Source organism: Aedes aegypti, chromosome 3 (genome assembly GCF_002204515.2).
Source record: "Aedes aegypti strain LVP_AGWG chromosome 3, AaegL5.0 Primary Assembly, whole genome shotgun sequence".
NCBI classification, from domain to species: domain Eukaryota; kingdom Metazoa; phylum Arthropoda; class Insecta; order Diptera; family Culicidae; genus Aedes; species Aedes aegypti.
The window spans coordinates 25417835-25431531 of record NC_035109.1 but is presented as its reverse complement, the minus strand read 5'-3'; the positions used below and the strand labels follow the sequence as shown (position 1 = coordinate 25431531).

At 38.0% G+C, this 13697-nt stretch overlaps 1 protein-coding gene and 1 long non-coding RNA gene across 2 annotated transcripts; one reads left to right on the top strand and one right to left on the bottom strand.

Moving 5' to 3' along the window:
- The first annotated feature begins 3249 nt into the window (after nt 1–3249).
- LOC110678411 lies at nt 3250–3942 on the top strand. The gene is made up of 2 exons (XR_002501577.1): nt 3250–3707; nt 3764–3942. It is a non-coding gene; the product is annotated as an uncharacterized LOC110678411 (long non-coding RNA).
- Nucleotides 3943–12029: 8087 nt separating this feature from the next.
- Nucleotides 12030–13338, bottom strand: LOC5563790 (armadillo repeat-containing protein 7). Its single transcript, XM_021851896.1, is given in 3 exon segments — nt 12030–12461; nt 12463–12882; nt 13083–13338. Coding segments are annotated over 3 exon segments (903 nt in total). The 5' UTR covers nt 13192–13338; the 3' UTR covers nt 12030–12087.
- Nucleotides 13339–13697: the final 359 nt, after the last annotated feature.

The window sequence follows — 13697 nt, the reverse complement described above, 5'->3', positions numbered from 1 at the left end:
CTACTAATTTAACAATGGCCATAATACATTGTGCATTTGTGCAATCATTTCTCTGAATATAAACTTTATTGCCTAGCTCTTCAAACGTGCATGATAAAAGTGTTAATAACGACAGCGAGTGCAGAAGAATGGATCGAAGTGATTTTTTTACGGTAAATTTCTTGATCATAGTGCTAAATCGTAGTTTGAATAGTAATGACTCTACAGCAACAATATAATTATACATTTAAATTGAATATCTTTTAATTACTTAGTAATGGTAACAGATGGTAAATGGTAATAACAGTGAATTTATATGAAAATGGTGTGATGTGAAAAGTGATATAATGGAAAGTATATCAGAAGTGTATTACCAAAGTTGATGAGTGATAATCGGTGATATATGTGATAGTGTCGAAAATAAAAGTGACGATAGTAAGTGATGAAATGAAATGGGGAATGAGGACCTTTTAATAAAACTATTTCGTTCTTCACTTTAACCACTCTAGTAGCATTTCAGGCCTTATCATAGTTTGATAGTAGTCTGAACTAGTAGACTGCAAAACTACGGCAAGGGCTGATTGCTGCTAGCGTACACAGTGACCATTTGAGCAACATTGCTTAGGAACGTCTGTGTGATGAACGCAATAGAGGCTTATAAAAGCAAATGCTGGGAAGGAGCTTAGGGCAGATTAAGAGTGCCAGTACTACCCCTATCGCTACCTACAAAAAAAAAAACTAGTTTTTATTATTCTAATTCAAACATTTTTTAAGATCAATGAAGTGTCTTAAGAGGAGAGGATTCTGTGCTAACTTTCTGGAAGAATTCAGGTGTATACTGCAGACATTTTTTTACAGAATATCTGGAATTTATTTGGTGGGTATTGTGAAAAAAAAAGTTCTGATTTTATTTTTTTAAATGTGAATGACGGCTCAATTTCTGACAGACCTGCTGAGTATATTTAGACGAATTTCTGGAGAAACCAACGGAAAGACTGAAGAGATCTATAGCCTACCTTTGAATAAAATTCAACAAAAGTGGTTCAATATAGAAGCCTGAAACTTCTCTGAAATTTTAACTAAACATAATTTAACAAATTTGTCGAAAACTTGTTCAGGAATCAGATTCAGTTTTTCTCCAGTTATAGATAAAGCTTCGAAGCTACCTTTGGAAAGTGAGGGTTAAATTTTAAATGATTTCTACTGGGATGCTTTTCTCTTCTATTTTAAATTCTCGATTCTGCCAAAAATTCCACAAGATTTCACTAAACAATCTTCCTTTATCATCGTAAATTTACTCTCGAACTCTTCCTGAAACTTCCCAAGAAACAACTTTCAAGAATTTTGGCGATTGAATTCGCCATTAATGACAAAGAATTTTGCCATAATTTCTTTCTTCAGACTTGATGAATTTTGAATTTCCAGGAGATTTTCTGTACGGACCTGAATCCGAGTTTAAGGTGAAACAGTTTGGAATCAACTTCTGAGATTGCACCAAAACTTCGAAGGCACAAATCTCGCGAAGAAAACATCCCACAACAGTGAACTTTTTATTTTGGCTTTGTGCACTAGCAGAAAGCTTAAAATAAGAAGATCAGGTACGTGTGCCAACTATTTCTTCAGTTTTGTGCCTTTAAAAACGTGAGTAGGGGAAGAAGTCGGCCATTGTGACGGCCATCTTTGGATTCCGAGATGTTTCGCCTTAAAGTTATAGCATATGCCTAACTCTGCGGCCTAGCGTTTATGCGCCCCGTACAAGATTTACCAGGATTTTTGATAGGCACGTTCTGTCCCTTGATGATGTTTCATATCTATTGTAATTCAGTGAAGTGATTTGTATAAGTTTCAAACATTCAACTGTTGAGACATACTTGGTAATATTCTTAATTATAGAGTCCATGTTTTCGCTTTTGAACTTAAATTTTGCACTTATATTTGTAGTTATGAAGTCATCATTTTAGAAATAACATTTGTGTGTACTGCAGTTTCCTACATTCTACATTCGCGTACGTATTTTTATTTCTGGTCATTTTTATGACTAAAACTTGTTGTTTGCAAGTCACTTTTTGGTCACTTTTTTATCATTTTGGTTACTTAAGTCACTATTATTTTGCTGTCTGACTGCTACCAGCCCTGATATTATGAAGGGATTCCTGAAGAACTTATTGATCAAATCCCTATATATAATTCCAGATAAAACTCCTGAAAACTTTTCTGCAGAACTTTACTGAAGAGCCCTGAAGGACTTCCCTAGGTAATATCTAAGGGACTTTCCAAAGAAATTCCTAAAGGCTCCCCGATAGAATCCTTGAAAAGCTTTCCGAAGGAATCTTTGAAAGACTTTTTTACGGAGCTTTAGAGGAAAGCTTCCCGAAACTCCGAGAAGATACAGCTAGTGAAAATGGATACACCCTGACCAAAAATGGCAAACATGATTACCACTTGCGTGAGGAAAGGAAAAACTGTTACAAGAAAATTCAATGCGAATTTGTATGAAATGAAATGGTTATGCGGATCCGAAAATTTAGATCGGTTGTTCTGCTGGCTTTGTTTATTATTCAAAAAAAACAGGACAAAGGGGAATGTGGAACGGAACCGGGTGTAACGGTTGTCCGACATTTCGCGGTAAACCATTTCGCGGTTTACCGTTTTGCGGTTAGTACCATTTCGCGGTGTGGTTTTTCCTACGAGTTGCACTGAAAATTGTTGGCATTTTCACTAATAATATTTTTATCAGTGATTTACCCTTTTTTTGAACACCGGATGTCCTTCAATTTGCACTGTTGAGATAAATGAAACATCTCAGTACAAACCGCGAAATGACATGCCGCCAAATGGTACTAACCGCGAAATGTCGTACCGCGAACTGGTACACTGCGAAGTGGATTACCGCAAAATGTTATACAATCGATATAACGATTGGAACCATCTTGGCACCACCGCTATCAAAGTTCACGTTGTGATCACATCGACAGTGCGATGGCATACCATACATTTGGAAAGGTACGGATCGACGAAGCGATTGATCATGGCCGGGAAGTTCAAAGGAACAATCATAATATGTAAATGAAGCGAAATCGCGAAGGATTGACCAATTCAATTGAAATCGTGTGCTACTTAGCGACACATATGGGTTTATTCTACGAGTGGCGTGAGATGACAATTGTCGGTGTCGTATAGCGAGGTGACAATTCTCGACTCGAGTGAAGTGACTCTCCATTTGATTTACACGGCGAGTCACTTCACTCGAGCCGAGAATTGTCACCTCGCTATACGACACCGACAATTGTCATCTCACGCCACTCGTAGAATAAACCCAATAGTTTAAGTTTTCGTGGTTTTGACGAGAGTGAACAATCTTCAAACCGTGAGAATTGCCGAGATCTCTGTGTTTTCCTCGCGCACCACAGCAAGAGTAATGTATTCTCGGGAGCTTCCGCTACTACACAAAACGAGCTGATTATGATCATAGGCGAAACGATGATCGACGAAATGATTGGAGAAGTACAGGAAGCGAAATAGGGTGTTTTATGTATTTTGGACAGAGCGTTACGCGTATATAATTTGGCCACCTTCATTTGATTTTGCCGTAAATGGCCAAATTATATACGCGTAAAGGTCTGTCCAAATTACTTTGATCACCCTATGCAGCAGTGATGGTGGATGACACGACTGACAATTCCAGAAAATCCCAGCTTGGCATGACACTTCGGTATTGTTTGAAAATGGTAAGGAATCTAAACAAATGTAGGTTTCTTAAGTGACAACAAGTTAACCTTTTCAGGGAAAGCCTTTGAACGTTTGGTACAGATCGAAGACGTGAGTGACGATAAATTAGCAGCATCTATAGCTGAGCATGTCATGCAAACCCTGAACATGTTTAAGATTGGTGCAGAGAATTTTGGTAAGGTGTAGTGGAAAACGACGGTTCAAATAGGAAGCAGAACCGACCTATGACTCCAGTAGTCAAGGAAAATCACAATATTTTCTACGATATTTTGTTTTACCGGGCTTTGGATTATATTTTCCAGGGAGCGATGAGTTTTGATGATTGATCGCTGTCGTTAGTAGTTTTGATTTAGATGTTGGGTGAATTTTAAAGCAATGGCAGCCTTTTTATTACAAAATTTAGATTTTATCTTCTGACCTTAAGATTCTGGTTAAACTACTGTACTATGCAGTTGGGCTGCACTAGGCTATCACTCATCAAAATTACTTTCACTTCGGGAAAATATAATTTCAAGCTGGCGAGAAGATTACGAACTGAGGGTGGATTAGGAGCACAATCAGACCCTTGAATGTGCAATGTGGGGTTGTAATTGGGAATGCCATTGACGGTTTGTAATCTTCTACGAGGTTTTAGAAAACCAACAGAGCGCGTGCACCGGGTTGCGGATAGGAGCAAAGGGAGATCAATAGCATCTACCTAAAATAATAGAGCAAAAAGCCGTTCCATGATTAGGTAATGGTTAGCGATCTTCAATGGTGTTCTAGTACTATAAAATTCTTCACTCACTGGGAATTCTGGCCTTGATAATATCAGTAGCAGTGTCGTAAAAATTCAGCCGAATGATACCCGATCAGTGCGAAAACGAACAAAAACAAACTCCGCTAGCAAGAAGCCAATCTGACTTCGAGTGCGAATGCGACGAGAAAGAGAGTGGGTGCAACACACGCACACATTCAGTTTCACCCACTGTTGGTGTCATTTCAAAATTCAGTTTCACCTAGAGGCACTGAAATTGAAAATTGAACATAAAAAATTACAAATGAATTTTATATTACTGGTGTAAGAAAACGGCAATGTGATGCCTCCAGTTGATGAATCAGGATTGTCTTTTAATAAAAAAAATACAACTTTTGCAATTTGCGGATGTTTTGTGGGGTATTCTGACGGAAATGATTTTTTTCACTAGTGAAATTGAATTTGAATGTCAGTAGTGGATGAGAATTAGTGTAGCAAAAGTAATTGAAAAACTGAATGCACGTTCTACCAGATTCGTGCATGTATTGTCAAACAAACATTCACACAAAGAAGAATTCAACGATGACGGAGCCTACTGAGGATCGGCGTTGTTGACTGTATCTTGAAATATGCAGACACTGATCAGTAGTGATAAAAACCTAAAATAATACCTAATACTTAATAAGTACAATGTAGCTTCAATGTAGTAATAAATGAAATAAAATCATTTTTCTATACTAGTTTTGAAGACAATCAATGAGTGAAAGAACTACCTATTAGAAAAGCCACATCAGCTAAGGCTATACATATACAAATGTTGGTCATAGGGTCATGGCGAGCATTCGGTGTGTATGTCTATGGCTGATTCTTATCTAATAGGGGCACTAGAAGACCACGCGGACAATTTCGAAACAAATTATTTTTATACATCAGTCTTTCGATCCGAAAGGCTCAGCTATGCTGCAAATTCATTTTACAAGCAATTCATTACTGCTGCTTAATTGTTTATAATTTTAACAAAACTACATAATTAACTCATTACTAATCACTGTTCCTATATTCTCTTTTTCTCTACTTCTTATCTGTTGCATGATTATGAGCATCACTAATATAATGCATGAGCATGCACAATAAGAATAATTTCAGGATTGAAAGCAGTACATGGATACCCGGGTAGAATAGCTTCGAAAAGGGTGCTCAAAATATAATATTTCTGTTCAGGGAAGTATTATCATCAAGGGTATGTAAAATTTTTCCATTATTAACACCTGGATCACACAAACAAATGAACTAATAATATCAAATAGTTTTATATAAATCAGCATCGTCAATCAGTGCAAAAACAGATAAAGTTTGTAAAGTTAACACCATCGATTGAATAGGGTCCTAAAGCCCTGTCCCAATTTTAGTGCCAAACGCTTAAATTTAGGCCAAAAACACATGTTTACTCAATTTTCTAATGTTTTCCGTTGGTTTAAGCCCAAAAAAAACATTTTTTTAGATTTTGTCACATCCTTTGGCTTAAACTCAAATTTTGGGTGTATTTTGTTTTCCGTGTCCCTTACAAAATGTCAGATAGGAACAACCCCAGTGGTCGAACTAAAACCCCTGTGGTGTTTTTGTCGACTAAGCGAACGTCAAACATGATCAAAAGTGTCAAGGTTCATTTATGGACCAAATTTTTAAATTAAAGTTTAATCATGATATAGCCATTATTTGAGCGGGAAAAATTGCTAAAGTAGTTATTGCGCATTTCTTTCACCACTGGACTATCGCAGAAGTTTTTACAAGTGCGGGAACGCTAATAAAAGTGCGCGATTGCATCAAATCAGTCCATAGAATAAGTGCTCTGAAGACACCAACATGATTCGATGCATTCTCGCACTTTTATTAGCATTTTCGCACTTATCAAGTCGCACTTCGCAGTCCAGTAGTCAAAGAAATACACAATACAGTAAGATGCTTTTTCGTGTTATAAAATAAAAACAAGATTTCATTAAAAATTTTAGGACCCAGGACACATTTTAGGATTTTAGGATACAGTGAATGAAAGCTTCCAATTCATGTTTAGAAGGAAAACTGAAACATATAAGCACTGGTCAGATTTTTTTTCTTTTGAATTCGCCATTTACGTAGATTTCTTGATGGTTGGAGATTGATGGTGGTGAATTCAGGTACACTATGGTGTAAAGATGCAAATATTTTGAAATTTTTTTCCTATAATTTTCTGAGAAAAGTTTGAGATTTCTAAGAATATTGCCGAATAATTGTAAAACGATTTGACTAACACGCTACGGTTTTTGCCTATATGTTTCGTACAACGGTATACAATTCGAGGCGGCGAATACTGGTACATCTTCCCTACATAAATCAAAAACCTGATAGGCTCCGATAGCCAAACATGAACGATTATCCGCTGATTATTGACTTTAGCATCCTTTTTGGTTTAAATTGTCTTTGAAAATGTGTTAAAAATGGTGTGGTAAGTGGTAACATCCTTTATGGGCGACCGGAGTTTTCGACCTGAACCAACCATTATCAAGTTCCCCCGTCCCCTTGCTTCACGGGGAATGAATTTGTTATTTAACTTAGAAAAAAATCGCTAATTTCAATTTTCTTCCATCCTGTAAAGAAAAAGATGTCGAAAATAAGTTTCCCTTCATGCAAACACTGTTTTTGATTAACGAGTTTGATTTTTCTGTTCAAACACAAACTCGTGCCCCCAAACCTCTTCCAACACATTGTTTGTTTTGTTTATTATTTTCACCAAAGGTTTGCTATGATGTGAGAGAAGCAGGAAAAACAGCTGTCAGTTTGATGTGGAAATTTTTAGACGAGTGCAAGGTTGATTAATTTGACGTGGTTTAATGCTCTTTCTTTTCGTTGAAATAAATTAATACAAATCTACTTTGCTATAGCACCACTAGTTTGGAATGCATGAACAAGATTTTTCTCCAAATCCTCAAACTAAGCACTCGATATGGCGCATCAGATCCACTATCCAGAGTAAATGACTGACGTCTGGTTCATAGCCAGGGAAGAGAAATTATTAGAAATTCCGGTATTCAACCAGTGTCGAGTTCTACAAAATCGAAAAAACGTATGAATTTCTAAGTTGTTGTTTGTTTTACCAATGGGATTTATACTAATTTTTGTCATTTATCTCCCCGATCTTAAATAGTGTGGATCGTAGTACGGGATGTCGAATCAAAGTGTGGGAATAAGTCGGTTCGCTTAAACCGTAAGCCACGTTTAATAAACGGGGGTGAAGAAATCGGCCACTTGTAGCGTGAAACGACGAATAAGCGCGGTGTAGACCAAGGGTGGTATTAGCGGCTCTTTAAAAAGACACGGACTTCGTCTTCAGCCATTTAGCTACACAGACTGTAACTTAACACTAGACAACGGACAAGCATGCTCCAGTGGCACAGCCGAGAAACATTTCTGACGAAAAGTTTTGACGGCTGAAGCGGAAATCGAACCCACACCTCATGACACGAAGCGATTACTGCCTGGCGACACCAACCACTCGGCCACGAAGCCCACAACGTTTCGCTGGTTCTAAAAAGTAACCAACCATACAAAATTACGACCAAACAATGATTAAGGCGTAATCAATTTTCTCAAAATTATCCATTATGGGAATTTTTCAGAATTTGCTGATTAAATTGCCAACAGCACACTGCAGTAGAACGTAGCAAATAACTGCTTGCAAACAATATCTTCCAAGCGCATAGATTACCTGTAATTTTACGAATAATTATTTTTACTTATCCGCGTTAAGCCATAAAACTGGTTCTGGACTTAGGTTGGCGGCTTTTCAATTTTACTTCCAGTTGACAGCCGCCCTCCACCCTTTGTGTAGACAGCAACCTGATCCGACGTAATCACGATACTTGACTTCATAAGTGCACATTGTCAGAAATGCAATTATTGGTCAACTAAATTTATATTGCTTCATTAGTTAAAATAATACTAACGTGACTTAAGATGATGCTAAATGACTCTATCAAGGTTTTTTTTTACTGAAATATGATCTGCGATTGATCATAATGGTCGCAAACTCTAAAAAAACTCCTTTTGACTTTTTTTTTATTATTTACTAGTGGTCCCGTCAAACTTCGTCTTGCCATCAAGTAGGCCATACAAAATTGGCAGCTCCGATCACTCCCGTTGAACATCCTGAGTTTTTTATACACACAAACACGTCGGAACACTTCAGGATCATATCATAATGTAAAATTTCAAAATCCGATAGCCCGTTCTCAAGCCATTTCGTGACATACAAACATCATTCAATTTTTATTTATATAGATAGATAGATAAAATCATTATTGTTTGTATGGCATCAAAATTTTAAATCTAATTCCATAATTTTTCACCAAAAGTACAATATTTTTTTACCTAAAGCTGAGAGAGAGAGCAGACAGCTCATTGATATTTGGTTAGTTTTTCTTGCCTTCTTTTTTTAAATCTTGGGTTGTGCACAACGGTCATATGAACTTGTTTAGGTCAAAAACATATTCACTTCCTGTTGTTCACTATGAAAAAGGATATGAATATAAAAAAAATCAATAGCAGTTCGCCAACACACAACTATATATTTAGATAGGATGGGCATCTAATTCATCCGAAAGAGGTGCACTTTGCAAAGAAGGACCACGTGAATATTGAGCTGAAATGGAATTCAGGTTAACTTCTGCGTTCATGAGTCCTCTCATGGCGTAGGGGTAACGCACCCTAACTAGAGATCAGGGAGTCGTGAGTTCGATTCTTACTGAGAAGACGTGTAACTTTTTCGCAAATCTTCACATCAATTTGTCCATCTATTCCAATTGCACGATTCATAAAAACAAGTATATTTAGATATTCAACTTTTTAAAATGTGAAATCATTGAAAAACATCTAAAAATTTTAATCACGTTGACTTTTTATGGAATTTTTACGGTATTTCACGCTCCGCCCTTCAAATGTGCGGTTTTTCGGTAACAATAGGTGACAGGTACCCTTGACTTTTGGGGGCTCGCAATCTAGGCCAGCAATCTCCTCTCTCTCTGACCCAAGTAACTGAATTTATCATGGATGACCATGAACCTAGTGCAAAAAACCAGCAAGCTGATGAAACTTCAAAATGTGTCCGGGGCAAAGTATCATTTTCTTACATACAGTACTGCAAAGAATAAAGTACGCGTTATCATCGCAGCCACCGAAAAACGGTCAATGCGTGCTTAATTCTGCTCCGGTCATTAGTTATATTCTGCTTAAATTTCCAATCATTAGTTATATTCCGGTCATTAAAGTCATTAGAAATTAAGAATAATTGATTTCTATATTTTTCTCTTTTAAGCAGCTGAAATCAACTCACCTGTAAAAAATCTGAACTGCTACGGAAAATGAAATGTAATATGTTGTTAACAAAATGTTAACAAAATCGTAAATTTGTTTTACCAAATTAGGATGATAATGTTGTCTAATAACACAGAACACCTAGATATAAGAAATGAATGTAATGTTTGGAATGATACTAATAAAGAAATTTAAAAAAAAGATATCTAAAATATTTGAACACAAAGGGCGTGGGTTCATTCTTACTCTTTCTCTATGAGGATATAAAAAATAATACAAAACAACTAAAAAACTATTTTTAATGAACATTTACCATTCATATTCGAATTCAATTAAAAAAAACTATTGTACAATCTGATTAATAAAACAGAGAGATAGTGCAAAACCATTTTTCGTTACCCTCAAAATAAATGAATATATTCCACTCCCTCTGGAGATTACCTTCGTTTTGCAACAACCTTGGAGTAGAAATCCTAAAAAAGATTTAGACGAGTTTTCTTGTCTAATTCTGTACATTTTTCGAAAAATTTACTGTGTAAAAAGCTTGCCCGCCGCCACCAGGTGCGCTAGTGTTCGTGTTTATTTTGGCAGCTGTCATCTTTCCTATCTGTTCTGTGCTATTACGGCCATTACCTTTCCCTTCCCCCGGCTTTGGACTGACTTGCGCTCTCATTGCCCCACCAAACGCTGCAAAATGAAAATGATATTTCGTTTTACCGATATGTTGTACCTTACATTGCAGTTGAAAGATTTAGATTTTGTTGCATGTATGAAAAGCGTAAACGAGACGAAAGAGAATGTTGCTAGATTGCAATGTGAATCAAGGTTTAATGCGATACTCTCATCGTGCTTTGAGACAGCGGGTGTCTCAAATGATCGTCGACATGCATATGAGCCTATGCATGCTATAAAACGTTTGACTTTTACTGTGCGCCCTGTTTTCAAGTTGCCCGTGAGAGAGAGCGAGACAGCACCAATACAGTAAAAGTCATGAGAACAAAAGAATTTATGGCACGTACAGAGGCTCATTCAAAATATTACAAAGTTTATTGTACTTTGATTTATCGCATATGAGCCTATGCATGCCATAAAACGTTTGACTTTTACTGTGCGCCCTGTTTTCAAGTTGCCCGTGAGAAAGAGCGAGACAGCACCAACACACGGCGCACAGTAAAAGTCAAGAGAACAAAAGAATTTATGGCACGTACAGAGGCTCATTGCATCGAATCGACGTTCGTTTCAAAGATCTCCATAATTTTCAGTACTCTGCTTTGCTAGATAATTCAAAGTTTGATGAAGCATTTCCCAAAGATTTGGTTGACAACTTCTGTGATCGATTTAAATCGCATGACAGAATGAAGCTTACAAATGAACTGAAAGTTTTGTATGACAAAAACGAATTTAAAGGTCAAAGTGTTATGGAAATCGTTTCGTACATTCATGAGACAGAACTAGATGTGTTTTCAGAAGTATTTGATCTTGGAAAGCAAATTTTGTGTCTTCCAAGCACTACTGTGTCCGTGGAAAGAAGCTTTTCGGTCTTGAGGAGAGTCAAATCATATTTGAGAAGCACAATGAATGAGGCGCAACTAAAATGACTAATGATAATGTGCGTTGAACGAAAGCTATTGCAAGATTTGTAAAAACGAGTAGGCTTTTACGATAAGATTATTGAAAAATTTGCTAAACGAAGTGACAGGAGAATTGCTCTAATGTATAAATAAGTCTAGATAAGTACCCTAACGTGAAATGTATACGAATTGTTCAAATAAAGTAAAATAAATCAATTAAGTGGTTTTTAGATTTTTTTGATAAAAAAAATCTCTACCAAAATTGTGTTTTTACTTGTTATTTTCGCCTTCGAGTGGCTGGTGCACATGTGGCTTGAAGAGCCCCGCGACGCCTCTGTCAAAATCCAAACACTAGTTCATTCAATACAATGAGATTCACTTTATTTAGGGGACGGACCTGGTGTAGGGGTTAGAACACACGCCGAGGACCTGGGATCGAATCTCATCCCCGAGATTAGTCACTTATGACAAAAAGGTTATAGTGACGACTTCCTTCGGAAGGGAAGTAAAGCCGTTGGTCCCGAGATGAACTAGCCCAGGGCTAAAAATCTCGTTAATAAAGACAGAAAAAAACTTTCTTCATTTGAAGCGTTCCAAAGTGTTGGTTAACCCCTGCCTTATAAGGTTATCGGACTCGCCAGCAGCGAAAAAAAGGTTTAGTCTTGCACTTGACTCATCTTATGACCGCGAAAGCGAAAGTTTATTAAAACACTCTCGGTCCAAACATCAACTACCCCCCTTCACTGCAAACAATTTGGCCGTTCCCTCGAATACCGTCTGCTCCCCTTGGCTGCATTCATATGAGACGGTCACAATCTTCCTGAGCCCCTCCACCTGCACACGAAATTGAACCTCCTCGTCCACCCGGCACCGATTGGGAAATCGAAACTCCTGCGAGGTCACCACATAGCCCGGAAAATTACTCCCAATAATCCCCGCCGTCGTTGCATTCAGCAACGCCCCATTTACGAAACTCTGCTGATCCCGTCTGTGTATCGGATTGCTATCCCCCGTAAATTCCGCAAACTTGTCCAAATCTTCGCGCCGAAACACGCGACTTACGGTGAACACCTGTCCTGTGGAAAAGCTACTGCTGAACCACCTTCTCAGCTGAAGCACTCGCATTGTTCTCCAGTTGGACCTCTGCCAGATTCGCAACTATCCTGTTCGATCCTTGCTTCAATTTTACTAAAATCCGTCGGAAATCGACATCCAGCGGTTCTCGATCTACGTAAACCAAGGTCGTCAGAAGGTGGCCAACAAGTTCGCTCTTGGTCTGATAACGCTCTATCAACTCGCGAATCCGTTTCAAGGTTCCACCAAGCCTCAGATACTCGGCCACTTGCGTATCGAGGCAAAGGTTGCAAATTCCCGCGGCAGCGTGGACCAGTAAGGCCGGATCAACCGAACCGTTCAGGATTTCGACGAACAGGTCGTGCGCCTTGGCTTGTTTCAGATGGTTCCAGTTAATGGGGTCGTAAGCGAAATTGGCAAGGTTGGCAGTGACCTGCTGTTGGGATTCTGCGAGATCGGAGAATTCATAAATTAATATCGCTATCCAGATCAAGGTATACCTCAGCGTGGGGCATGTTTTTGTCTCGATTCAGTGATTTTTCAAGCAGAGAAGATACTTTGCTTGAAAAATCACAAAATCGAGACGAAAACCGCGTAATTATGTCCGCCAAACTATGCTTTCTGGACCAATGTGCAGTGACTCGTACCAAGATTGGATGTTTCGTAATACTCGTCCACAAGGAGGGTGATGAATTCGCGCCGGTCGATGCCGTCCTTCGGTGTGCGACGCTTGAGCTGATCGTGAGTGCTAAACATCACATTCAGGGCAAACTCTAGCGTTTCTTTTGCCAAGAAGCCTTGGTTTCTCAATTTGAAACAGATCCAACAAAAATTCTTTAAAATTGATAATGTTTACACTTTTTGATTCATTGTTTTGATTTGTGTGCGAGTGCATCAGGCGATGCATTTGGGTGTCGGCATATTTACCGCACGTCATTTATTTTTTATAGCACATTGTTCCGAATCTTATCATTTTTATGGATACAGTTTGGATCCGAATCCTGCCCAATCACTATGGGCCCATTTAGTGATCCTTTATAGAGAGATAAGCGGGAGTAAAATGGAATGATTTGGCAACAGACCAACAGTGCTGATTTTGCTCGGCGTCGAGAATAATATTGTAACTCGGACATGACTTCCTCATTGCTAAAAAGTTTATTTTGTTTCGTTCTTTGAGCTACATATCCAAACTAATAAACAGCCGAAAATATCAACAACTAATAATCGCATTGACAAAAATTTAAAAAATAAAAATATTTCAT